At 50.3% G+C, this 24,995-nt stretch overlaps 1 protein-coding gene across 2 annotated transcripts; it reads right to left on the bottom strand.

Moving 5' to 3' along the window:
• Window positions 1–550: 550 nt before the first annotated feature.
• Window positions 551–22,266, bottom strand: TCN2 (transcobalamin 2). Of its 2 annotated transcripts, XM_010370834.2 has the most exons (9): window positions 21,717–22,266; window positions 17,976–18,168; window positions 15,872–16,041; window positions 14,406–14,558; window positions 13,437–13,609; window positions 13,124–13,310; window positions 11,434–11,599; window positions 5,471–5,586; window positions 551–1,147 (listed from the first exon to the last, which is right to left on the bottom strand). In XM_010370834.2, exons 1-9 carry the CDS (start codon window positions 21,778–21,780, stop codon window positions 1,086–1,088), a joined length of 1,284 nt encoding a protein of 427 aa, XP_010369136.1. In that variant the 5' UTR covers window positions 21,781–22,266; the 3' UTR covers window positions 551–1,085. The 2 variants fall into 2 exon arrangements, with proteins under 2 accessions (XP_010369136.1, XP_010369137.1); XM_010370835.2 differs by lacking the exon at window positions 5,471–5,586.
• Window positions 22,267–24,995: the final 2,729 nt, after the last annotated feature.

Below are 24,995 nucleotides of genomic sequence, written 5' to 3'. Positions count from 1 at the left end.
GAGTTTCACTCTTGTTGCCCAGGCTGGAGTGCAATGGCGCGATCTCGGCTCACTGCAACCTCCGCCTCCAGGGTTCAAGCAATTCTCCTGCCTCAGCCTCCCGAGTAGCTAAGATTACAGGCACACAACATCACACCTGGCTAATTTTTTGTATTTTTAGTAAAGATGGGGTTTCACTATGTTGGCCAGGCTGGTCTCGAACTCCTGACCTTGTGATCCACCTGCCTCGGCCTTCTAAAGTGCTGGGATTACAGGCATGAGCCACCATGCCCGGCCTCCCAGTTTCCTGACTGGTAAAGCAGGGATAAAAATGAAAATATCAGCAACCTCATAAAGTTGTTCAAGATAGTATCTAGCAAGTGAGTGCTCAGTAGATAGTAGTGGGTGCTCAGTCAGTAGTAGTCAATGTCGTCAGTGCTGGCATTCCCATCACTCCCCCAATGCCCAGGAGATGGCTCAGCCACCCTCCACTCCTCCCCGATGGGGTTACTTCCCCCTTCTCTCATCCCTGCCCCTGCACCTGAGGAGTATGAGGCACCAGGCCACTGCAGCAGGTCCATAGGCCATCAATGCTTTAATTTTGTCAGAGGCGGGCACTGAGCAGCCCTGCTGAGGTCTCCCCAGCTACTGTGCCACAACCAACTCGGAGCTGCCACTCTAATAGCAGAGTGGAGAGCTGGGGTCAGGGCCATAGCCCCTGGGCTGAGGAGGCCTTCTTGCAGGACCCCAACTACAGAACATGTGGTCCTCACAACACCTGAGGCCTCCTTTTCCTTTTGCCAAGGAGTCTGAGATGCTTCATGCCCATCAGACCATGGGGTGGCCTTCGTGGGAGACCTGCAGGGCCAGGCTGGCCAGACCTGGCCAGAAAGACTTCCCAGGGAAGGTGCTTGGCTCCCTGTTCCAGGGTGGGCCATGGTGTAGGGCCCTTGAAGGGGTTGTGGCTGGGGTGATCCCAGAGGGCATTGCTCCAAGTGCACAGGAGGTGGCAGCAGGGTCAGGCAAGTTCCTGTTCCAGGGACATCAGGAGGGAGGGTAGAAGCCCAGGGAGTGTGCGAGGCTGCTGGGATGAGGGAGTTCAGGGGCTACCAGCTAACCAGCCTCAGCTCAATGGTTTCTCCATCCTTGGGTCTGTAGTCAGCAATACCTGCAGAAACAGATTGAGCAAGGTGGGGTGAACTGGGCAGAATATCGTACCCTGCAACCTCATCTTCCAGTCTCCCAACCCTGAGGCCAGGGTCTGTAAGAATCTACCTGGGGCTTGGTGGTGGGAAGCTGGAACCTCCCCAAAGCCTGCTCAAAGACTCTGAACTCAGCTTCCTAAAGGGTTCCTGAGGCCACGGGCTCATCTGGCAATAAAAACACCTGACAGGAAGGGTCACTGTCTTTGTAATACTCTAGGGGCCATCAGGAAGAGAAACTTGCACAGTGTGGTCTGGAGAGGGAACCAGGACCATGCATGAAGTCTCCTAGGAGTCAGCCTTCACTCACTACAGAGAATCCAGGCTCTAGGAGGACGCCTGGATTCAAGCCCCAGCTCTGTCATTCATTACTGCTGTGACTCTGGACAAGTTATTTAACCTCTGAGTGAGTGAGTGTCAGTGCGCTTGTTGGTTAGGTGGGAATGCAGCCTGCAGGGGAGCTGAAAGGGCCCTCTGAGAGAGTCAGGTGTCAAAAATGTTCCCTTTCAATGGAGGTGCTATGATCCAAAATGTCTGTGTCCCCCCAAAATTTAATTGTTAAAACCTAACCTCAAAGGTGATGGTATCAGGAGGCCTTAGGGCCTTTGGGAGGTGATTAGGTCATGAGGGTAGAGCCTCACGAATGGGATAGGAAAGTGCCATTATAGGCCGAGCAGGGTGGCTCACACCTGGAATCCCAGCACTTTGGGAGGCCGAGGCAGGCAGATCACTTGAGCTCAGGAGTTCAAGACCAGCCTAAGCAACATGGTGAAACCACATCTCTATCAAAAATACAAAAAACTATCTGGGCTTTGTGGCATGGGCCTATGGTCACACCTACTCAGGAGGCTGAGGTGGGAGGATTGCTTAAGCCTGGGAGGCAGAAGTCGCAGTGAGCTGAGATGGTGATACTGCACTCAGCGTGGGTGACAGAGTGAGACCCCCATCTCAAAAAAAAAATATATATATATATATTTTTTAACTACCATTATAAAAGAGGTTCCTTCACCAGGCAAGGGCCAGGAAAATATTTTTTTTTTTTTTTTTTTTTTGAGACGGAGTCTTGCTCTATCGCCCAGGCTGGAGTGCAGTGGCCGGATCTCAGCTCACTGCAAGCTCCGCCTCCCGGGTTCACGCCATTCTCCTGCCTCAGCCTCCCAAGTAGCTGGGACTACAGGCGCCCGCCAACTCGCCCGGCTAGTTTTTTTTTTGTATTTTTAGTAGAGACGGGGTTTCGCCGTGTTAGCTAGGTTGGTCTCGATCTCCTGACCTCGCGATCCACCCGTCTCGGCCTCCCAAAGTGCTGGGATTACAGGCTTGAGCCACCGCGCCCGGCCAGGAAAATATTTTTTTAAAAAATTTAAAAAGAGGCCCCAGAGGCCTGTTGTGGGGTGGGGGGAGGGGGGAGGGATAGCATTAGGAGATATACCTAATGTAAATGACGAGTTAATGGGTGCAGCACACCAACATGGCACATGTATACATATGTAACAAACCTGCACATGTACCCTAGAACTTAAAGTATAATAAAAATAAAGAAAGAAAGAAAAAAAGAAAAAAAAAGAGGTCCGCAGAGAGTTGCCTTGTCCCTGCTACCATGTGAGAACACAGCCAGCAGGTACCACCAGAAAGTGGGCCCTCATCAGACACTGAATCTGTTGGTGTCCTGATCTTGGACTTCCCAACTTCCAGAACTGTAAGAAATACATTTCTGTTATTTAATTTAATTTAATTTTGATTTTATTTTATTTTGAGATGGAGTTTCGCTCTTATCTCCCAGGCTGAAATGCAGTGGTGTGGTCTCAGCTCACTGCAACCTCCATCTCCTGGGTTCAAGCGATTCTCCTGCCTCAGCCTCCCGAGCAGCCAGGATTACAGGTGCCCGCCACCACCCCCAGCTAATTTTTTGTATTTTTAGTAGAGACGGGGTTTCACCATGTTGGTCAGGCTGGTCTTGAACTCCTGACCTCAGGTGATCCACCCGCCTTGGCCTCCCAAAGTGCTGGGATTATAGGCGTGAGCCACCGTACCCAGCCTCATTTCTGCTGTTTATAAGCCACCTAGTTTATGGTATTTTGTAATAGCAGCTTCAATGGACTTAGACAAAAGGGAACTCAAATTATAACTCCCATCCACTTTCCATCCCAAGGAAGATAGAGTAGTGATTTATGCAACTGGTTGATTTGGGAAGAACAAAGTAGGGCATGTGTAGCCTAGGCTCTATTTTTCTACTGGGAGTGGGCTTCCTGCTAGACTTAAGGGCAGAGTGGGTAGGAGGTAGAGGCTACAACTGCCCAGGTCTGCTTCCTGGCTGGGTCCACGTAGCTCTCACCCTGAGCTACATCCTCCTGTCTTTATCAGTAATAGAACTGGCAAGACTTTGGGTCTCCATCTGTAGCTCCTATTTTTTATTCCCCAATTTAGTCAGAATGAGAGCAAGAAAAAAGAATACTTTTTAGTGGGCTCCCTCAGAAAGTCCCACCTTCTCCAAAGCACTCGCCACAAAGCTTGACACATGGTAAGTGCCCCATAAAAGTTCTTTAGGGGTGGAAGAATATAAAGGCAACTTAAGTAGCAAGAGTAGGGACAGATGACCTTTAAGGGTCTGTTTGCAGGCCAGGCGCAATGGCTCACACCTGTAATCCCAGCACTTTGGGAGGCTGAGGAGAGCAGGTCACTTGAGGTCAGGACTTTGAAACCAGCCTGGCCAACATGGTGAAACCCTGTCGCTACTAAAAATACAAAAATTAGCTGTATGTGGTGCAACACACCTGTAATCCCAGCTACTTGAGAGGTTGAGGCAGGAGAATCACTTGAACCCAGGAGGCAGAGGTTGCAGTGAGCTGAGACCTCGCCATTGCACTCCAGCCTGGGCAACAGAGCAAGACTCCATCTCAAAAAAAAAAAATATATATATATATATATAAAAGTTTTACCAAGTAGAAATTTTTAAATTATACTTGTGGGCAATATTTTATTTCACTGGATAGCATGGCTCCACTTTTTTTATGAAAAACTTACTGGTATATTTTTTAAAAGTATCTAGAAGAAAAGTTAAGTAATTTTGGCAGGGCATGGTGGCTCATGCCTATAATCCCAGAACTTTGGGAGGCAGAGGCAGGCAGACCGCTTGGGCTCTGGAGTTTGAGACCAACTTGGCCAACATGGTGAAACCCCGTCTCTACCACACATAGAAAAATCAGCCGGGCATGGTGGTGTGTGCCTGTAGCCCCAGCTACTCAGGAAGCTGAGGTGGGAGGATCGCTTGAACCCAGAAGGTTGAGGCTACAGTGAGCTGAGATTGTGCCACTACACTCTAGCCTCGGTGACAGAGCAAGACCCTATCTCAAAACAAAAACAAAAACAAACAACAACAACAACACCACATTATTTTGGCCGGGCGCAGTGGCTCATGCCTGTCATCCCAGCACTTTGGGAGGCTGAGGCTGGCGGGGATCACCTGAGGTCAGGAGTTCAAGAACAGCCTGGCCAACATGGTGAAACCCCATCTCTACTAATAATACAAAAAAATTAGCTGGGCATTGTAGCAGGCACCTGTAATCCCAGCTACTAGGGAGGCTGAGGCAAGAGAATCACATGAACCCAGGAGGTGGAGGTTGCAGTGAGCCCAGATCGCACCACTGTACTCCAGCCTAGGCAACAAGAGCGAAACTCCGTCTCAAAAAAAAAAAAAGAGGCCGGGCGCGGTGGCTCAAGCCTGTAATCCCAGCACTTTGGGAGGCCGAGGCGGGTGGATCACGACGTCAGGAGATCGAGACCCTCCTGGCTAACACGGTGAAACCCCGTCTCTACTAAAATTACAAAAAACTAGCCAGGGCGAGGTGGCGGGCACCTGTAGTCCCAGCTACTCGGAGGCTGAGGCGGGAGAATGGCAGGAACCCGGGAGGCGAAGCTTGCAGTGAGCCGAGATCACGCCACTGCACTCCAGCCTGGGCGACAGAGTGAGACTCCTCCTCAAAAAAAGAAAAAAAAAAAAAAAAAAAAGAGAGAGACATTATTCCTACATAGTAGGAATTCTAGGTGATTTAAATTTTCTTCTAGTTTTTTTTTTTTTTGTAATCTATTTAGTTTCCTAGAATTTCCACAATAACTTACATAAAAATTTTAAGACTTCAGTTCAATATATTATATCCAACTTTAAGCATCATTGATTTTGTGAAGCTGTGGCCCAGGAGGGTGCTAGGGAAAGCTGGGGTAAATTGATGAAGCCTCTTGGCTGGGTAAACTTGGGGTAGGGGGCACATCCAGGGTGTTAGGCCATGACTCACCTTGCAACAGGGGCGTGTCGGGGTCTCGGAGGAGCTGCCAGAACTCCCTTTCCCCAGCCACTTTCCCCATCACAGAGGTCAAGTAGGGGCCTGACAAGGAGGCCTGTGTTTCATATCTACAAAAGGGAAAGGCAAAGAGAGAGAGAAGAGGCGGCTGTTGTCCTCTAAGGGGAGAGGCAGAACTCACCCACAGCAGGAAAATCCTTTCCAAGCTCTTTGGGCTGACACTAGTCAAACCCTTCCCCGGCCACCTAGCCACAGGTCTGTAGTCTCAACTCCCTCCCCTCCAGACCCCCGATCCTGCCTGCTCAGGCTTCATCCTCTCCACGCTGACCATGACCATGGCCTCCAGGAAAGGGGCATCTATTATGTTATCAGCTCAGCAGTTGTCCCCTCTCTGGGGCGCTGATGTTATGGGGGATGAGAATCAGAAGCTGCCAGTGTCACCTAGAATGTGTACAATGTATAATGAGAGAGGATGAAGCCTGTATGCAGAGAGAGGGAGGGTCATGGGAAATGGAGGCAGAGACACCTGGCAGTGGCACTGGGTCTCTGTGGCTCAGTGGCATTCCCCTCTTCTTGGGGCTGCATGGCTCAGCTTCCTCTCTGATTCTACATGCTCTACACCTGCTGTTGTGGAGAGGGTTGGAGTTCAATTTCTGGCCCTGGCAGCCAAGAGATTCCTCACTCACACTCCCCCTTCCCTGAGCTTCTGGCCTCTAACTTTGAGTTTCTCCACTCTGTCTGGATGCCACCGCCACAGGAAGTCTCTTAAAACTCCTTGGGCCTGGGCCAGGCACAGTGGCTCAAGCCTGTAATCCCAGCACTTTGGGAGGCTGAGGCAGGCAGATCACGTGAGGTCAGGAGTTCGAGACCAGACTGACCAACATGGAGAAACCCCATCTCTACTAAAAATACAAAATTAGCCAGGTGTGGTGGCTCATGCCAGTAATCCCAGCTACTGGGGAGGCTGAGGCAGGAGAACCACTTGAACCCGGGAGGTGGAGGTTGCGGTGAGCCGAGATCGTACCATTGCACTCCAACCTGGGCAACAAGAGCAAAACTCCATCTCAAAACAAAACAAACTCTGTAGGCCAGGTCCTTCGTCCCTCCCACAGGAGGAAGCAGCATGATCAGGGCTTCCCCTGGAAGAGTGGCTTGAAGAGACTGAGTGGGATTTGCCAGAGAAGGGAGGAGAGCGGCGCAGAGCTGAGAGGAGGCAGAGAGAAGAAAGGCACACAGGTGCACAGAATTTGGGGGAATGGTCTTTCAAAAGAGCGGGGTCAGGCCAGGCACAGTGGGCTCATGCCTGTAATCCCAGCACTTTGGGAGGCCGAGGTGGGTGGATCACTTGAGGTCAGGAGTTCGTGACCAGCCTGGACAACATGGTGAAACCCCATCTCTACTAATAATACAAAAATTAGGCTGGGTGTGGTGGCACAAGCCTGTAATCCCAGCTATTCAGGAGGCTGAGGCAGGAGAATCGCTTGAACCTAGTAGGCGGAGGTTGCAGTGACCTGAGATCACACCACTGCACTCCAGCCTGGGTGACAGAGCAAGACTGCTTCTCAAAAACAAAAGCAAGCAAACAAACAAAAAATAACAACAAATGAGCGGGTTCTGGGAGAATGCAAATGAATGAAAAGGAGGTGAGACGGTCGAGGTAACAGGAGTGATGTGAACGGATGCATCTTCCAGAAAGTACCCTCTGGGGTAATACAGCCCTAAGTTATTGAAGGTTGCAGTCTTAGAGACAGAGGGATTTTTTTGGTTTTAAGAAACACAGGCTGGGCGCACTGGGTCACATCTGTAATCCCAGCACTTTGGGAGGCAGAGGCGGGTGGATCACCTGAGGTCGGGAGTTTGAGACCACCCTGGCCAACATGGTGAAACCCTGTCTCTACTGAAAATACAAAAACTAGCCGGGTGTGGTGGTGGGCCGCTGTAATCCCAGCTACTCGGGAGGCTGAGGCAGGAGAATTGCTTGAACCCAGGAGGTAGAGGTTGCAGTGAGCCAAGATTGTGCTACTGCACTCCAGTCTGGGCGACAGAGTGTAACTCCCTCTCAAAAAAAAAAAAAAAAAAAAAAGAAACACAAATTTATTTGGGGTGACTTAAGCAAAGGGAAAGTACTGTTCTAAGGAATGTCACAGAGTAGCCCTTTTCCCGTTCCTTAACTCTGCAGGGCCATGTGCTACACAGGGCCACCTCTCTCCACATCTGTCTATCTGTCTGTCTGCAGTAGAGATTTCTCTGCTGTGCATTCAGGGGCCTCAAATGTAGTCTTCATGCCTGAACCCAGTTCAGGCATCCACACACATTAACAAGAGAACCATTTCTCAGACTGGAGTCCACAGTGTCTTCCCAGAGGTCCCTGAGCTCTGAATAAAAATGTTAAATTCGAATTGTCTTTCATTTTGCTGACAATATTCAAACCCGAATACCAGCCGGTTCTGGGTAATCTCAGTCTGTGGGTCTCAGCCCTCCCAAAGGGCACTCAGCCTGTATGTGGCCATCAGTGACTGCGCTGGTGCCCAGCAGCATTGCGCTATGTGCCATATGCCACCAGGAAGGGAAGAGAGGTGGCCCTCATAGTGAATGAAGTGGCTGAGCCAGGGCAGGAGTGCTCAGGTGTCACTGCAGCTCAAATACAGGGAGGTACTAAAGTGCAGGCCGACACCTCTGCAGAGCGTCCTTATTTGAATGGTATTGGTTTTTATACTTTTCTATTTAATTTACAAAGTTGTTGGGGATTTAAAGCTGCCTAGAGCTAGAAAGAGAAAGGACTTTTTTGTGTGTGGTAGAGGCAGGGTTTCGCCATATTGGCCTAGGTGGTTTTGAACTGCTGGCCTCCAGTGATCTGCCTGCCTTGACCTCCCAAAGTGCTGGGATTACAGGTGTGAGCCATCACACTCAGTCTTTTTTTTTTTTTTTTTTTTTTTTTTTTTTTTTTTTTAAAGACAGAGTCTTCTTCTGTCATCCAGGCTGCAGGACAGTGACATCATCATAGCTCACTGCAGCCTTGAACTCCTGAGCTCAAGCTGTCCTCCCACCTCAGCCTTCTGGGTAGCTAGAACTACAAGTGCACACCATCATGCCCAGCTAATTAAAAAAAAATTTTTTGGGCCGGGCATGGTGGCTCATGCCTGTAATCAGCACTTTGGGAGGCCGAGGTGGGTGGATCACTTGAGGTCAGGAGTTCGTGACCAGCCTGGCCCACATGGTGAAACCCAGTCTCTACTAAAAAAATACAAAAATTAGCCAGGCATGGTGGCACATGCCTGTAATCCTAGCTACTTGGGAGGCTGAGGCAGGAGAATCGCTTGAACCCAGGAGGCGAAGTTTGCAGTGAGCCGATATTGCACCACTGCACTCCAGCCTGGGCAACAGAACAAGACTCCACCTTAAAAAAAAAAAAAAAATTGTAGAGATGGCAGTCTCACTATGTTGCCCAGGCTGGTCTCGAACTCCTGGGCTCAAGTGATCCTCCTGCCTCAGCCTCCCAAATCACTGGAATTACAGGAGTGAACCACCACCTCTGGCCAAAGACTTTATATTTAGTAAACATATCAGTACACATCTAAGTCATATTACAGAAGAAATAACTCAACCTGGGGTCTGGGAGAATTTTTGTAGTTTGGAGGAGTCTTTGCATATCTCTGGTCTGAGATTCCCTGGCCTAGAGGACCTGAAGAACCCAATTGTGGGCCCTCCCTGGATACAGGATGCTGTTCTCCAGGAACTCCCACTGGGGACAGAAATTGGGGCCCATTGGGAACAGAAACAGGTCCATGATTCTAGGGGAGAAGTCTGTGGTCTGCGTGACCTGGTGGAAGGCACTCAACTTCTCTGGACTCCCCATTGATAACGTGAGAATTACATTCATCTCATTCCATCATGGGCAGGACCTGGTATCAAACAGCAGTCCAGACATGCTCATTCTCAGACTGGTCTAAGCTCAGGGTGAGAAGCAAATATAAGGACATTGTCCAGCCTCCTTGAGGTAATTAATAAAAGGATTGGGCCAAACTTATTTCATAATAAAAGTTCTTATTCTGGCCAGCCACGGTGGCTCACGCCTGTCATCTCAGCTCTTTGGGAGGCCAAGGTGGGTAGATCGCTTGAGTCTAGGAGTTTGAGACCAGTCTGGGCAACATGGAGAAATCCCATCTCTACCAAAAAAAAAAAAAATTTGCCAGGCGTGGTGGCGCATGCCTGTAGTTCCCAGCTACCTGGGAGGCTAAGGTGGGAGGATCTTCTGATCCCGGAAGATTGAGGCTGCAGTGAACTGTGATTGTGCCACTTTGCTCTAGCCTAGGTGACAGAGTGAGACCCTGTCTCAAATAAAATAAGATATAATAAAATAAAAGTTCTTATTCTGGGCCGGGCACAGTGGCTCACGCCTGTAATCCTGGCATTTTGGGAGGCTGAGGCAGACAGATCACTTGAGGTCAAGAGTTCAAGACCAGCCTGGCCAAAATGGCAAAATCCCATCTCCACTCAAAATATAAAAATTAGCCAGGTATGGTGGTGCATGCCCGTAGTCTCAGCTACTCGGGAAGCTGAGGAAGGAGAATCGCTTGAACCTGGGAGATAGATGCCGCAGTGAGCTGAGATTGTGCCACTGCAACCCAGTCTGGGCGACAGAGGGAGACTCCATCTCAAAAAAAAGTAGATGGGTGTGGTGGTGCATACCTGTAGTCCCTGCTACTTGGGTAATTTGAGGCTGCAGTGAGCTATGACTGTGCCACTGTACTTCAGCCTGGGTAACAGAGCGAGACCTTGCCTAAATAAATACATGGCCAGGGTGCAGTGGCCCATGCCTGTAATCCCAGCACTTTGGGAGGCCAAGGCAGGCAGATCACCTGAGGTCATGAGTTAGAGACCACCCTGGCCAACATAGTGAAACCCCATCTCTACTAAAAACACAAAAATTAGCTGGGCATGGTGGTACACGCCTGTAGTCCCAGCTACTCGGGAGGCTGAGGCAGGAAAATCACTTGAACCCAGGAGACGGAGGTTGCAGTGAGCCGAGATTGTGCCACTGCACTCCAGCCTAGGCAACAGAGGGAGACTCTGTCTCGAAAAAAAAAATAAAAAATAAAAATAAATACACAGACACAAGTTGGGCCTCCAGAGCCTGGGTAACAGAGTGACACTCTGTCTCAAAAAAAAAAAAAAAAAAAAAAGTTCTTACTCTGGCTAAGCATGATGGCTCGCACCTGTAATCCCAATATTTTGAGAACCTGAGGTGTGAGGATGGTTTGAGGCCAGGAATTTGAGACCAGCCTGGGCAACAGAGAGAGACCCTAGCTCAAAAAAAAAAAAAAAAAAAAAAAAAATTAGCATTAGCCAGGGATGGGTGGCACGTGCCTATAGTCTCAGCTATTCGGGAGGCTGAGGCAGGACAGTAGAGTTGCCTCATCCCCAGAGTTTGAGGCTGCAGTGAGCCGTGATTGCACCACTACATTCCAGCCTGGGTGACAGAGTGAGACCTTGTCTCTTAAAAACAAACAAACAAACAAACAAAAAGCAGTTCTTACTCTGATGAAAGCAACGCTGTGTTGAGCGCTTGCTACGTGCTGGAACTTGCACATATAAAAAGCACATGCCACCATCTCTGTGTACTAACTCCCGGACTCCTCACACTGGCCCTGCAGGGAAGGGGCACAACTGTTCTCCTCAGTGAATTGTGGGTGCCTACCTGGAAACTAGCTGGTTAGAGCTGGGATTCCAACTGGGTGGCTCTGCCTCCAGAGCCTGCTCCCTCAATGACAATGCTGGTCTATGGCTCCCTGTTTCCATAACACCATGGGCAAGAAAGGAGCGGAGCAGGTAGAAGCAGAAGCAGACCAGTGTCTCTCCCGAGGGAACCCTCTCCTCTGTCCCCTGTCTCTTCCATGACCCTGTATCAGGCATGTGGGGCTGGGGGGGGGTGAGGACTAGGACGGTGGGAGTCTCACGTGAATCCTCCTAACTCATGGGCCTTCTTCAGGACATCTTCCACAGTGGACCCGGCAAGAACAGAGATGGATTGTCTGTATGGCAGCAAGAGGCTAAGCACCTTCAGTGTGACACTGATGACCTCTTGGGTCTGAGGAATGGTCTCGGCAGCTGGTTCCAACATGACTGTGCCAGGGAGAAAGGAAGGAGTAGTTGGTGTGAGGACAGGGATCCTGGATGTTTGTCTTCCTGTCTTCCCTCAAAGACACCTGGACCTTGTCCTTCCCCAAGTCCTCATCTCCATCAATGCCACCACCACCTGCTCAGCTGAAACCTGGCTTCCATCCTGGCCTCCCCTGTCCCTCATTCCCCACATCCCCCACCACCCAAGATCAAGCCCCTCACTGGTTCCTCTGCTTCCAGTATCCTTCCTCCCACCTCTCTGGCACCTAGCACTCCAGAGGACTCTTTCTAGAACATGTATTTGTTCACAACGTGTCTCTGTTACCCTGATGGGCTCACCTCCCCTTCATTCATCTGCCTTCCACACCCAGTCATTCTCCCAGATCCCACTCTTTTGCAAGACAATTCCTCAAAATTCCCTCAAACTCTGTGCACCTCTGTGTCTTTGTTCTTGCTGCCTCTTCTTCGGCTCTACTCTATCCATTCTTGATTTTTTTTTTTTTTTTTTTGGAGACAGAGCCTCACACTGTCACCCAGGCTGGAGTACAATGGCGTGATCTCGGCTCACTGCAACCTCTGCCTCCCAGGTTCAAGTGATTCTGATGCCTCAGCCTCCCTAGTAGCTGGGATTATAGGCATCAACCACCACACCTGGCTAATCTTTTGTATTTTAGTAGAGACAGGATTTCACCATCTTGCCCAGCCTGGTCTCAAACTCCTGGACTCAGGCAATCCACCCGCCTCAGCTTCCCAGAGTGCTAGGAATACAAGCACGAGCCGCTGTGTCCAGCCTCCTTCTTCTCCATTCTTTTCTTCTTTTTTCTGTTCTGTTTTTTTTTTTTTTTTTTTTGAGACAGAGTCTCACTCTGTCACCCAGACTGGAATGCAATGGCATAATCTCGGCTCACTGCAACCTCCACCTCTGGGGTTCAAGTGATTCTCTTGCCTCAGCCTCCTGAGTCACTGGGATTACAGGCATCCGCCACCACACCCAGCTACTTTTTTGTATTTTTAATAGATGGAGTTTTGCCATGTTAGCCAGGCTGGTCTCAAACTCCTGACCCCAGGTGAGCCACCTGCCTTGGCCTCCCAAATTGTTGGGATTACAGGCATGAGCCATTGCACCTGGCCTCCTCCGTTCTTAACTGGCAAATTCCAATCACCTCCTCAGCCCCTTTCTCAGAGGAAGCCTGGATCATGCTGCTACTGGGGCTTATCATGTTGTATTAGAGTTAACCAAAATGTGTCTCTCCTCATTCATTCCTTCATTCATTCATCCATTCACTCAAACATGTCTGTACTGGGTATCACACAAGCGGTATGCCCAGGGCTCTCCATTTAGTGTCTTCCTCCCCACACTGTCAGCTTCCAGAAGCTGTGACCACATTTTGGCTGCTGTGTCCCATGCACACCCACAAACTTGTGCAGACTCAGCAAATCAGGACGAAGCACCCTCCCCTCACTGGGACGTCAACACATGCGCAGCAGATTGTAAAGGGCCTGTGCTTCCACAAAAAGCTGGGCTACCTCGTGGTGCCAGGCAGTCTGGGAAGATCAGATCAATGTAGGTCTTGTGGTTCAGAACGGGCAGCAGCTGGGAAATCATGAGAGCATTCTGGAAGGCTCCATCCTGCAGACTGGCCAACAAAGCAACGCTTGCCTTGAGACATGCTGCTCCCAGCTCTGCCCCAGGCATGGGGGAGGTCATGAGCAACTGGTGATAGAGTGGGGAAGAGAGGGAGGAGGTCAGCCAGCGGGGAGGGGCTAGGTGCTCCAGCCCCTGAACACTCCCCGCTCACTGTTCCCCAGGGTGGCCATAGCTCCAGGGTCTCTTTCCCACCTGTAATGCCAATGGGGTGCTGTAGACATTCCCAAAGTGGCCCTCGGGGGTCTGGGCCTTCAAGATCTTCTCTCGTACTGTCCTGATGGCCATGGTGATCCGTTGTCTCCGATCAGGGTTGAAGTTTGAGCGCTTCAGACAGGTGAATGCTAAGCCTGCCATGGCAGCTGTGTCTTGAAGGGGGGAACAGAACACGTGATAAGCTGGAGAGCCAAGGGGCCAGGACAGGTGGAGACTTGAGAGCCAGGCCCTTGTAGCTATGGGCAACCACAGGAGGGCTTGGAGAAGAAGGGCAACATGGTCAGATCAGCTGAGGGCACCAACTCAACCTGGTCTGCCCAAGACTTTCCTTGGCTGGACTCTGAAAATCCTATGTCCCAGGAAACTGCTAATTTCTGGGCAAACTGGTTTGGCTGATCACTCTGCAACTTGAGGGCTAGAGGTTAGGGACAAGGACTGGAGGAGGGAGGCCCGAGAGGACTTGACCCTATACCACCTATTTCCAAACTTGGCCACACATTGGAATCACTAGGAGAGTTTTATTTTATTTTTTATTTTTTGAGACAGAGTCTCACTCTGTTATCCAAGGCAGTGGTGCGATCTCCATTCACTGCAGCCTCCGCTTCCCAGGTTCAAGTGATTCTCCTGCCTCAGTCTCCCGAGTAGCTGGGACTATAGGCATGTGCCACCATGCCCGGCTAACTTTCGTATTTTTAGTAGAGATGGGGTTTTACCATGTTGTCCGGCCTGGTCTTGAACTCCTGGCCTCAAGATATCCACTTACCAGCTCCAAAGTTGACTCACGGCTGGAGCATTACCCATGAGCCCTCACCAATTCACCTCTAAAAGGCTTGATACGGAGGGGTCCCAAGGAAAGGTGAGTGTGGGGCCAGGGTATGGAGGTCATCAGTGCAGGCCTGGGGACTGAGGGAGTGCCAGCCTGGCCTTGGTAGGGTCTGACCTACTCACCCACAGAGTGGTGGCCCTGGTGGAGAGGTTCCACAGCATACAGGAGTTTGTCTACCACGCTGCCATGGACCCGCTTCTGGTGAAGACACAGGGCCAGAATGCCCAGGCCATACTGGTAGTAGCTAGTGTGGGGGTGGCCCTTGTGATCATGGCCTGGAAGGGAAAAAAAAAACCCAAGTGGTTGCCTCTCTGCCCAGCAGCCAGCCCCATCAGCGCATGGGACCCCTGGTCTGCACTTTCCAATACACTCCTTTGGGTCATGGGATCCTTCATTCCTTCACTGCCTCAGTCCATACGTGCTGAGGTCTCACTATGTGTCAGGCACTGAGCTTAGAGGAAGCAGGAAACCCATGGCAGATGGGCACTGCACAGTTCAGGCCTCAACCATAGCAATTGCTCATGAGACTGCAATCGTAATGGGAATGCAGACCAAGTAGTGATATTTGGGCAGCTGGGAAGTCAAGACAGGATTCTCCAAGGAAGTAATGCTGGAGAGGGCTGGGGATGGGTGGAGGCAGAGCCAAAGGTAGAGCAAGAGTGAACTGCACGTCGGGGAGCCAGTCCAGATGGAGGGAGCGTGTATGAAGACACTGGCTTATGAGTTGAGAAATGAGAGAGAGCTGGTATGGCCGGAGCCCACAGAGGGCAGGTGTGTGTGGGAGGCAGAAAACGGACGAGCAGAGCTGGGGAGAAGGTAAGGGTAGACAGGCTGGGCCACGGGGCAGTGAGGGGCCCCTGCAGAGTTTAAACAGTGCCAGCAAGATCAGGTTTATATTGAAAAGGCTGGCTCTGGCTATTGTGTGCTGGGTCAAGTCAGGGCAGGAGAGCTAGTAGAGACAAAGGCGTAAGTCAAAAGCAGGCTGTCCAGTTGTCCCGAAGGTGGATAATCAAGTCAATCTTGGTGGCTTGCCAATACAAGACTCGCCAATGGGCCGGGCACAGTGGCTGATGCCTGTAATCCCAGCACCTTGGGAGGCTGAGGCAGGCGGATCACCTGAGGTCAGGAGTTCAAGACCAGCCTGACCAACATGGAGAAACCCCATCTCTACTAAAAGTACAAAATTAGCCAGGTGTGGTGGTGCATGCCTGTAATCCCAGCTACTCGGGAGGCTAAGGCAAGAGAATCACTTGAACCCAGGAGGCAGAGATTGCGCTGAGCTGAGATCGTACCATTGTACTTCAGCCTGGGCAACAAGAACAAAACTCCGTCTCAAAAAAAAAAAAACAAAACCAAAAAACACAAAACAGAAAACACCTGTCAATAGAGTGTGTGCAGCATGGGAAAGGCTGGATCAAGGATGACTATGGGGACAGGTTAGAGCCTCTACGTGGGCAGTGAGATGGGCAGAATGGATGGTGGGAAAGACGCCTGGGGAGAAAACCCAAAGTTCTGATTTTCACTAGAGAATATCATCTGATGAGCCCTCCCAGATGCTCCCCACCCCCAGCCGATGGTGTCTGCTCACCAATGGCCCTCTTCTCATCCTCCAGGAACCGCTTGAGCTGTGAGACCAGCCTGTCCCCCTTGTGGCCCCCAACAAACTCGCAGTTGGCCCTGAGAGCGAGCAGGTAGAGGGCCAGCTGGCCCATGGAAGGCTTGCCCTGGCAGTCACTGTCATCCTCGCTGAAGGCAGACCTAGGACAAGGCCAGTTAATGGCTTTGTGAGAAAGTGCCACACAGTAAGCCTGCTTGGAGCGCCCACCCCACCAGCATCACAAAGTAGAAAAAATCTTAACAGTGGGAAGCTTTAATAAAAGCACCAAAAGTAGGTGTGTTAGTTATATTGTTGTGAGGTGCATGCCACAAATATTTAATAAAGATGAACAATTAGATTCAAGGATAAACTCCGAGTGCTCCTGTATCCAAATCACCTGTGCCTGCCCCACTATTTTGTCCATACTTCACCCACATGCCCCCTCCTTTTTTTTTTTTTTTTTTTTCATTTTTAAATTTTATTTATTTATTTTCTTTGAGACAGAGTTTCGCTCTTTTTGCCCAGGCTGGAGTGCAGTGGCGCGATCTCAGCTCACCTCAACCTCCGCCTCCTGAGTTCAAGTGATTCTCCTGCCTTGGCCTCCCGAGTAGCTGGGATTACAGGCGTGAGCCATCCTGCTCAGCCAGATCTTTTAATTTTTTTTACTGAGATAGGGTCTCACTCTGTCTCCCAGGCTGGAGTACAGTGGTGCCATCATAGCTCACTGTAGCCTTGATCTCCTGGCCTCAAAAGATCCTCCCACTTTAGCCTCCGGAGAAGCTGGGATCACAGACATGTGTCACTACGCCTAGCTATTTTTATTTTTGTTTGTTTCTTTTTTTTTTTTTTTTAAGAGACATGGTCTCAATATGTTGCCTAGGCTAGTCTCGAACTCCTGAGCTCAAGCAATCCTCCTGCCTCAGCCTCCCAAAATGTTGGGATTACAGGTATGAGCAACTATGCCTGGCCTTCTTTTCTTGCAACCCCTGCATCCACTTCTCAAGAGGGAGTCTGAGGAAGAGGCGCTTCATGGCTGCCCCTGATTATTCGCCTCTCATTCAAACTCCAAAATAGGCCTCTCTGTAATGCCTCTTGAAAAGGGAGTACAGCCGGGCACGGTGGCTCAAGCCTGTAATCCCAGCACTTTGGGAGGCCGAGACGGGAGGATCACGAGGTCAGGAGATCGAGACCATCCTGGCTAACACGGTGAAACCCCGTCTCTACTAAAAAGTACAAAAAACTAGCCGGGCGAGGTGGCGGGCGCCTGTAGTTCCAGCTACTCGGGAGGCTGAGGCAGGAGAATGGCGTAAACCCAGGAGACGGAGCTTGCAGTGAGCTGAGATCCGACCACTGCACTCCAGCCCGGGCGACAGAGCAAGACTCCGTCTCAAAAAAAAAAAAAAAAGAAAGAAAGAAAAGGGAGTACAGAAAGATGCTGCTTTTGGGTTGGTGCAGTGGCTTATGCCTATAATTCCAACAATTTGGGAGGCCAAGACAGGCGAATTACCTGAGGTCAGGAGTTCAAGACCAGCCTGGCCAACATGGTGAAACCCTGTCTCTACCAAAAATTTAAAAATTAGCCGGGCATGGTGGCATATGCCTGTAATCCCAGCTACTCAGGTGGCTGAGGCACGAGAATCACTTGAACCTGGGAGATGGAGGTTGGGGTGAGCCAAGATTGTGCCACTGCACTCCAGCCTGGGCAACAGAGTGAGAAAAGAAAAAGAAAAAAAAAAGATGCTGCTTCTGGACTCAGTATGAAAGAGTGTGGTCATGGATTAGTGATGTCTGCCTCATGCATGGGAGGGGAGCACACAGAGTCAGATGGCGCTTCTAGGCTTAATGTGGAAGACTGCAGTCATCGATTAGTGATGTCTACCTCAGGCACAGTAAGGAAGCACAGAGTCATATGCTGCTCCTGGGCTTATCAAAAAAAAGAGTACAGCCATGGATTAGCGATGTCTCTCTCAGACATCACTGAGGAGGGGCAGTAGTAGCAAGAGGAGCCCTGCATTAGCATCTCTGATCTAATCCAACCAACCCCTTCATTCTATACATAGAGAAAGGCCCTCCATTGAAGAGAGTGTGGTAATACCCTAGGAGGCACTGCTGGTAACCAAGCTTGAGGCTGTGCAGGTAGAGGTCCTCCTTGGTCCCAGCCTGCAGGCTGGAGAGGCGCAGGCCCACATAGATGCTGGGGTTCAGGTGCTCCAGAGAAAGCCGGTCCATCCAAGGCAAGAGGTGCTGGCCCAACTTCTCTACCAGATGGCTGTCTACCTCTGGTATTTCTTAGGAAAGAAAATGGTGCAAGTGAGGTCACAGGGCCAGGCCACCAGCAAAGAAGTGCTTTGACGTTACCAGGGCCTTCCCCAGAGAATACACGTCCTCACCCTCACCTCCATCCAGCACACACCAACTTGCAGGGGGAACTGCAGCCATACTGAAAGGCAGTGGGAGGGAAAAAGGGGGGAAGCATGTATCCCAAAAGAGCAGTTAGAGTGAGCCAGCGAAAGAGATGGCAGGCTGAAGGTAGAGGATGCTATTGCCAGGCAACCACTCTGCCCATCAGCGGTGACGGTGAGACTGCATGCCAAGTTGTGGGGTGTGCCCGGGCACCTTGCCCAATTTCACTTGGTCCTCATGCCAGTCCTGTGATGTAGATACTGTCATCATTGCTTTGCACAAAAGAGGAAACAGAAGTTCAAAGTCATGTCATGTCTTACACAAGGCTGCAGAGCCAACAATGGAACTAACTGCAAAGCCCATGCTCTTTGGTGCCCTGCTGAATGTGTGCACTACCCATTTACAAAAACATCGGCCCACATGCAGAACATGTTACACATCAAATGTTCAAACAACACAGACTTCCAGCTGCTGAATTGAGGCTGCCTGGTGAACTTCCTCCATGAAGATCTCAAAATAATGCTTTTCCTGCCATCTCTGTTTAAGTGAAGAGGATCTGAGATTGTGAGATGAGCTCTTAGAAAACAGCCACAGCTTTTGCAGCCATTTACCTGTTGCAGTTGTATTTATTTGAAGCTATGCAATCAAAATACTGAAACACCCTGGAAGTGGAAGCCTTACGGATAGTTCCAAGGGACCTGAGCTCAGCACAGGGTAGTTTAGAGTAGTTTGCCTTGGAGGCACCTTGGACTTTCTGTCCCTGTTTAATGCCTCCCAGTTGCTGCTGGGCTCCAGCTACCTGATGGTGGCCTCCACTGTGCCATATCCCAGGGGACTAAGAAAAGGAGCTGTTGCAAGATGCCTCATCTGCCTCCTGGGCCTCCTGGTGCAAGGACCAGAGCTCCTAGAACACAGCTCCATCTCTGTGGGCTTGGGTCCCACAACCTCATGTCTGTTTTCCCAACAGCTCCAGATATCTGTTGCTATAAGGTGGCTGTCCACCAGCATGAAACCCTACATAATCCTTTGCTGTGTGGGCCCAGACCAGAGCACATGGCTGGTTTCTCACCAGATGTTAGAGAGACTAGGGGGTTGCTTTTTTCCCTTTCTCTCACTCAGAACCAATTTTGATGTCTATCTCCATTTCTCTGTCTCTCTCCCTCAATGTCTCTGAGGCTCTCTGGGTCTGTCTCAGTCTCCCCCAGCCTGTGTCTCTCTGGTCATCTGCCCCTCCTCACCTCTCTTTCCTTTTCCCTTTTCTTGAAACTCGCAAGGGAGTTCCCTGACCTCACCCTTGGCTCTCACCTCCAGCACGATTAGTCAGCACAGGGTTAGAAACTGAAAGACCAGGATCCAGCTGTAAAAGGAGAGACTGACAACCACAGAGCAGCCTCCTTAAAAGGAAGGGGCCAGGCAGATTCACCTAGGGTAATAAAAGCAGCCTTGGGTGAGCTCTCGCCCTACCAGCCCAGCCAGGCCAGCTAAGGGCTGATTGCTGTTGACATTCACAAGCACAGGAGCCAGACAGAGTGGCTCACGCCTATAATACCAGCACTTTGGGAGGCCAAGGTGGGAGGATCGCTTGACCCTAGGAGTTTGAAACCAACCCCGTGCAATATAGTGAGACCTCATCTCTATAAGAAATTTTTTTTTAAAAAGAAGAAGAAGAAGGAGAAAAGGAAGCACAGGAGCCCACTTTGCATTAGTGTTTGTGCAGTGATCCCTGTCAATTTCACAACACACACACAGACCTTTAAACTGGGAGAGCAGGTGTCATGGGAGCCTCCCTTGTACTACACCAAGGAGGAAGGCAGGGGAGCATTCTTAGCCCATTTTACAGGTAAAGGAATGAGGCTGGGTGCAATTAAGTGACTCAGCACAGATATTTGCACCCCAAACCCCAGTTCAAGGTTCCCCAGACCCCAAGGGATGGGGGTTCCTATGGGGTCAGGCTAATGGACTAACTGTCCAAGGCTGAGGACCAGGCCAGCCAGGTCTGCAGGAGGGAAAGCTCTGGCTGGTTGAACCCAGAACTCCCCTGGGAAACTGTCCGGACATGAACCAAGAGCTGGGGTTCCTGGGCCCAGACCTGAGGAGTCTGATTTATTTATGGAACACAGATGAGAGGCTTGGAGTTCTGGCTGGGCGCGTTGGCTCACACCTGTAATCCCAGCAATTTGGGAGGCCAAAGCAAGAGTATCACTTGAGCCCAGGAGTTCGAGACCAGCCTGGGCAACATGGCGAAACCCTGTCTCTACAAAAAAATACAAAAATTAGCCGAGCATGGTGGTATGCACATGTAGTCCCCAGCTACTCGGGAGGCTGAGGTGGGGGGATCACTTGAACCCGCGAGGCAGAGGTTGCAGTGAGCCAAGATCGTGCCACTGCACTCCAGCCTGGGCAACAGAGTGAGAACCTGTCTCATCAAAAAACAAAACAAAAAAAGAAAATGAGGCATAAAGTTCTAAAAACTAAGTTCAGCAAAGCTCTGGTAAAGCTGGAGCACCCTGAGCGAGTCACTCAGCCCCTCCAACCCTCGACTTCTTCACTTCACACCTGGACATGACTGCACCCACCTCTCAGGGTTTCCCCAGAGTCACAAGAGCCCGCAGTGGTGAAAGTGTATTGCTGAGCGTAATCCTATGTGCAGAGGAGGGGAAAAGAGGCGTGGGCAGCCCAGAGTCCCGAAGCCTGCCTTCTGCCTCCTGTCTGAAGAAGCAGCCCTGAGCCTCTAAGCTCAGACTCACAGACAGGTCCCAGGAGACAGTGTGCTCCAAGAGACCCCTTGGGGCACAGAGCTGGAGCAGGCAGGACCTCTGAAGACTCACTTCCTGCTGCCTAGAATATGTGTCCCCCACTCCTTTCCTGCCAGCTCCTTTTCTTCCTTCGAGTCTCAGCTCCCATGTTCCCTCTTGGTCCTCAGAAAGTCTTCCCCATGCCCAGCTATTTTTTAATTTTTTTTATTTTTTGTAGAGATGGGGTCTCCCTATGTTTCCCAGGCTTATCTTGAACTGTTGAGCTCAAGCGATCCTCCCGCCTCAGCCTTCCAAAATGCTGGGATTTCAGGTGGGAGCACCTAACCATTGATTTCTTTTGTCCATCCCCCTTCCCTAGAACATAAGCTCTAGGATGGCAGGAATTAGACTTGTCTCACGCTTTGCACATTCCCCAAAGGCTAACACTGAGGAAAGGCTCAGTAACTATGTGCTGAACGAATGTGTGAACCAAAGACTGAATTAAGGGAGGAGATCTTGTCTGGTGAGGAGTCAGACATATAATCAATCGCAATACGATGTGTTAAATGCTGAGGTCCAGCTAAGTCCAAACTGCTATGGGAGCCCAGAGGGGCAAGTAAGTTCCCCCATCCTATGCCCCAGTCACCCTCCTAAGGACCCAGGAGGAAAGAGGCACAGGAGAGAGGCGAGTTACTCACCACAGATCTCAGCGAGGGCCCCCAGGACCCCCAAAAGGAAGAGGAAGGCCCCAAGGTGTCTCATGGCAGCAGCAGGTGGGTGAGCAGTGATCCGGAATCGGGAAAGACTCCTGGGGCTGGCCCTGCTGAGGCTCTCCTGACCACAGCCGCTCACCGCTCCGAGAGAGGCAGCTTCCTGTCACTGATTAATCCTCCAGGCCTGCAATGTGCTGTTAAGTCAGCAGAGCGAGAGGGGGGAAAGGTCTGTGGTGGCGGGGAACAGAAGGCCAAAGAACAGAGGAAGGAAGGGCAGAGCAGCCCTCCTGGAGGCAGGGAACAAAGGGAGGAGGAGGGTGAGTGGGACCATGTGAGACATCTTGAGGCCATCCTCGTTCCTGCTTAAAGAGCCCGGGACCAGCGCAGAGGGCCTGACGTCTGATCTGCCAAGTCTGTCCGACCGTGCCTGCCTGCTGTCCCCTTAGCTGTTCCAGTGGTGGATCAGCAGGACCAGGTGCCTACCTAGTACTCCTTACAGAAGGAGCCCCTGGTAGTGCCCACCTAGCCCAGGACAAGGAGCGCAACGGGAGCTGCAGCTGCAGTGGTCACGTGAGCAGCACTGCTGGAGTCAGCTGTTTTTCAGCACCACCCCCCTTGGTGGTGGGGGAGGGGATTGCGGGGGTGGGGGAGTTGGGCAGTTGTGGGGAGGGAGCGGTGCCGCTGGCCCCAGACCAGCCAGGCCACTTTTCTCAACCAATCTGAAAGAGCTGGGAGCCTCCTGGAGAGGACAAAACAAAACAAGTTAAAGAGTAGGATTAAGGCCAGGCACAGTGGCTCACGCCTGTAATCCTAGCACTTTGAGAGGCTGAGGCAGGCAGATCACTTGAGCCCAGGAGTTTGAGACTAGCCTGGGCAACATGGGGAAACACTGTCTCTACAAAAAAAAAAAAAAAAAAAAAAAATTAACCGGGCGTAGTGGCGGACGCCTGTAATCCCAGCTACTTGGGGGGCTGAGGCAGAAGAATTGCTTGAACCCAGGAGGTGGTGTCTGCAGTGAGCCAAGATCATACCGCTGCACTCCAGCTTGGGTGACAAAGTGAGAACTTGTGTCAAAAATAAAATAAAATAAAGAATGAGATTGAATCAATTGAGACACAAAACTACTGGAAGCAGGGGTACTTGCCAGAACTAGGAAAGTAACATCAAAAAAAATCCCTGCAGACAGGAAAGAGAACAAAAGATTCCTCATCTGCCCAGTCCCACAGGAGCATCAATGTATATGAGTTAACTAGTGGTGGCTGTGTGACCTTGGCCAGGTCACTTAACCTCTCTGAGTTTAAAATAGTTCTTCCCATGTGAGATGAGAAGGTTAGGCAAGATCATTCTAACAGTTCCCTTTCAGCTCAATTTGTGAAGACACTATGACCTTAAAATATCTCTAATCATTTGCATGTACAATCTGTATTGTAATTATTTTATGGCAAATTGCCAAAGTTCACTCTTATGACAATCTGTTTTTGAGCTTGACTTATCACAAACCAAGCTCTTGACATAAATAAATACAGCAACGTGCGTCTGTTTACGGAAGTACTTGAAAATTTTAAATGATAGGTTGTCCAGTCAGAAAGGCTGGATGTGGCCACTAGGAGGAGCACCCTTAGAGGTCCTGAGGAAGCGGGGAGGTCAGTGGGGATCCCAACTTCTGCAGAACCCCACGTTTGGACCTTCAGGGGAGCCACGGCGAAGTGTGTGCAATAGAGCCACCTGGGTCCTGGGTGGGACTGCCTTGGCTCCCCCAACCCTCTGCCTGTTTCCAGTACAAAGATTATGATTCCTGCTATTTCCAGGAGGGCAGCCTGGAGGAGGTGGCCATGGAGGTGGCCTTCGTATCATCAGCCTCTGGTGAGAAGCAGCAGCATCTTTCCAGAGAGTCACTTCTGATCCCCAAGGTTGTGAGGGTGTCGAAGTAAAGGAGAGAGACACCCCCCGCCTGCCTACCTGGACTGAGTGCCAGAGGGTGGGGGGAGTAGGAATAGGAGGACAGCACATTTCCCATACATATTAGAAATAGAGTGACTGGTGGCTCATGCCTGTAATCCTAGCACTTTGGGAAGCCAAGGCAGGGGATTGCTTGAGCCCACGAGTTTGAGACCAGTCTGGGCAAAATGGTGAGACCCTGATTCTACCAAAAAAAAAAAAAAAAAAATCGCCAGGGATGGTGATGTGTGCCTGTAAGTCTCAGCTACTTGGGAGGCTACAAGTGGGAGGATCATTTGAGCCCAGGAGGCTGAGGTTGCAGTGAGCTGAGATCAGACCACTGCACTCCAGTCTGGGCAACAGAAGGAGACCCTGTCCTAAAAATAAAATAAAGTAAAATTTAAAAAAGAAATAGAGTGACTGGTCAGGGGTAGTGCTATTTTAGGTCATGTGGTCAGGGAATGTGAAAAACAAAAATGATTACATCATTTGGATCAGGATTTCTATTTTTTTATTTTTGAACTCCTGGGCTCAAGCGATCATCCTGTCTCAGCCTCCCAAAGAGCTGGGATTACAGGCATGAACCACTGCACCTGGCCAGATCAAGATTTCTATTTGTGGTGAAAACTAGCTTGGAATGAGAAAGTAAAAGTCTGCCTGTGCACCCACTAGACTGGGATAACAGGGACCTCTAAAGCCAGCTGCAACATCAACAGGAAACATTTTCTTTTCTGTCTCTTTTTTTTTTTTTTTTTTTTTTGAGACAGGGTCTCATTCCTGTTGCCCAGGCTGGAGTGCAATGGCACGATCTCGGCTCACTGCAACCTCCGCCTCCCACGTTCAAGCGATTCTCCTGCCTCAATGTCTCGAGTAGCTGAGATCACAGGCTCTGGCCACCACCCCCAGCTAATTTTTGTATTTTTAGTGGAGACGGGATTTCACCCTGTTGGCCAGGCTGGTCTCAGCTTCCTGACCTCAAGTGATCTGCCTGCCTTAGCCTCCCAAAGTGCTGGGATTACAGGCATGAGCCAGCATGCCTAGCCAACAGGAAACATTTCTATCAAGGCCATGCATGCTACAGCTGTAAAGTGTCCTAATACCTGTGTTCTTTGAGTGACTACTACTTTCTTACTGATATTTATATTTTTACTCCTAAAATCACAAGCGATCAGAAATTTGCTGTTTGATATCCCATTAGTAAGAACAGAACATCCCACTGTTGCCTGGAAGAGCTATGTCATTTTGACACAGAGAAGCAGTCTCAGATACGGTGTTTCTGGACTCAGCATTCCACATTTCTCTTAACTTTGCAGATTCCAAGGAAAC

Source organism: Rhinopithecus roxellana, chromosome 13, assembly GCF_007565055.1.
Source record: "Rhinopithecus roxellana isolate Shanxi Qingling chromosome 13, ASM756505v1, whole genome shotgun sequence".
Classification (NCBI taxonomy): domain Eukaryota; kingdom Metazoa; phylum Chordata; class Mammalia; order Primates; family Cercopithecidae; genus Rhinopithecus; species Rhinopithecus roxellana.
Note: the sequence above shows the minus strand (reverse complement) of the source record. Positions and strands in the feature narration are given on the sequence as shown.

What these genes read in the sequence shown, in the direction of transcription:
- TCN2 (XM_010370834.2), bottom strand. Translation starts at nt 21,780, where the DNA reads ATGAGACACCTTGGGGCCTTCCTCTTCCTTTTGGGGGTCCTGGGGGCC. An exon ending in GGATGAGAAGAGGGCCATTG is followed by an intron (nt 14,559 to 15,871) that starts GTGAGCAGACAC and finishes TTTCCCTTCCAG; the next exon opens with GCCATGATCACAAGGGCCAC. An exon ending in CCAGGGCCACCACTCTGTGG is followed by an intron (nt 13,610 to 14,405) that starts GTGAGTAGGTCA and finishes CCCCCCTTCAAG; the next exon opens with ACACAGCTGCCATGGCAGGC.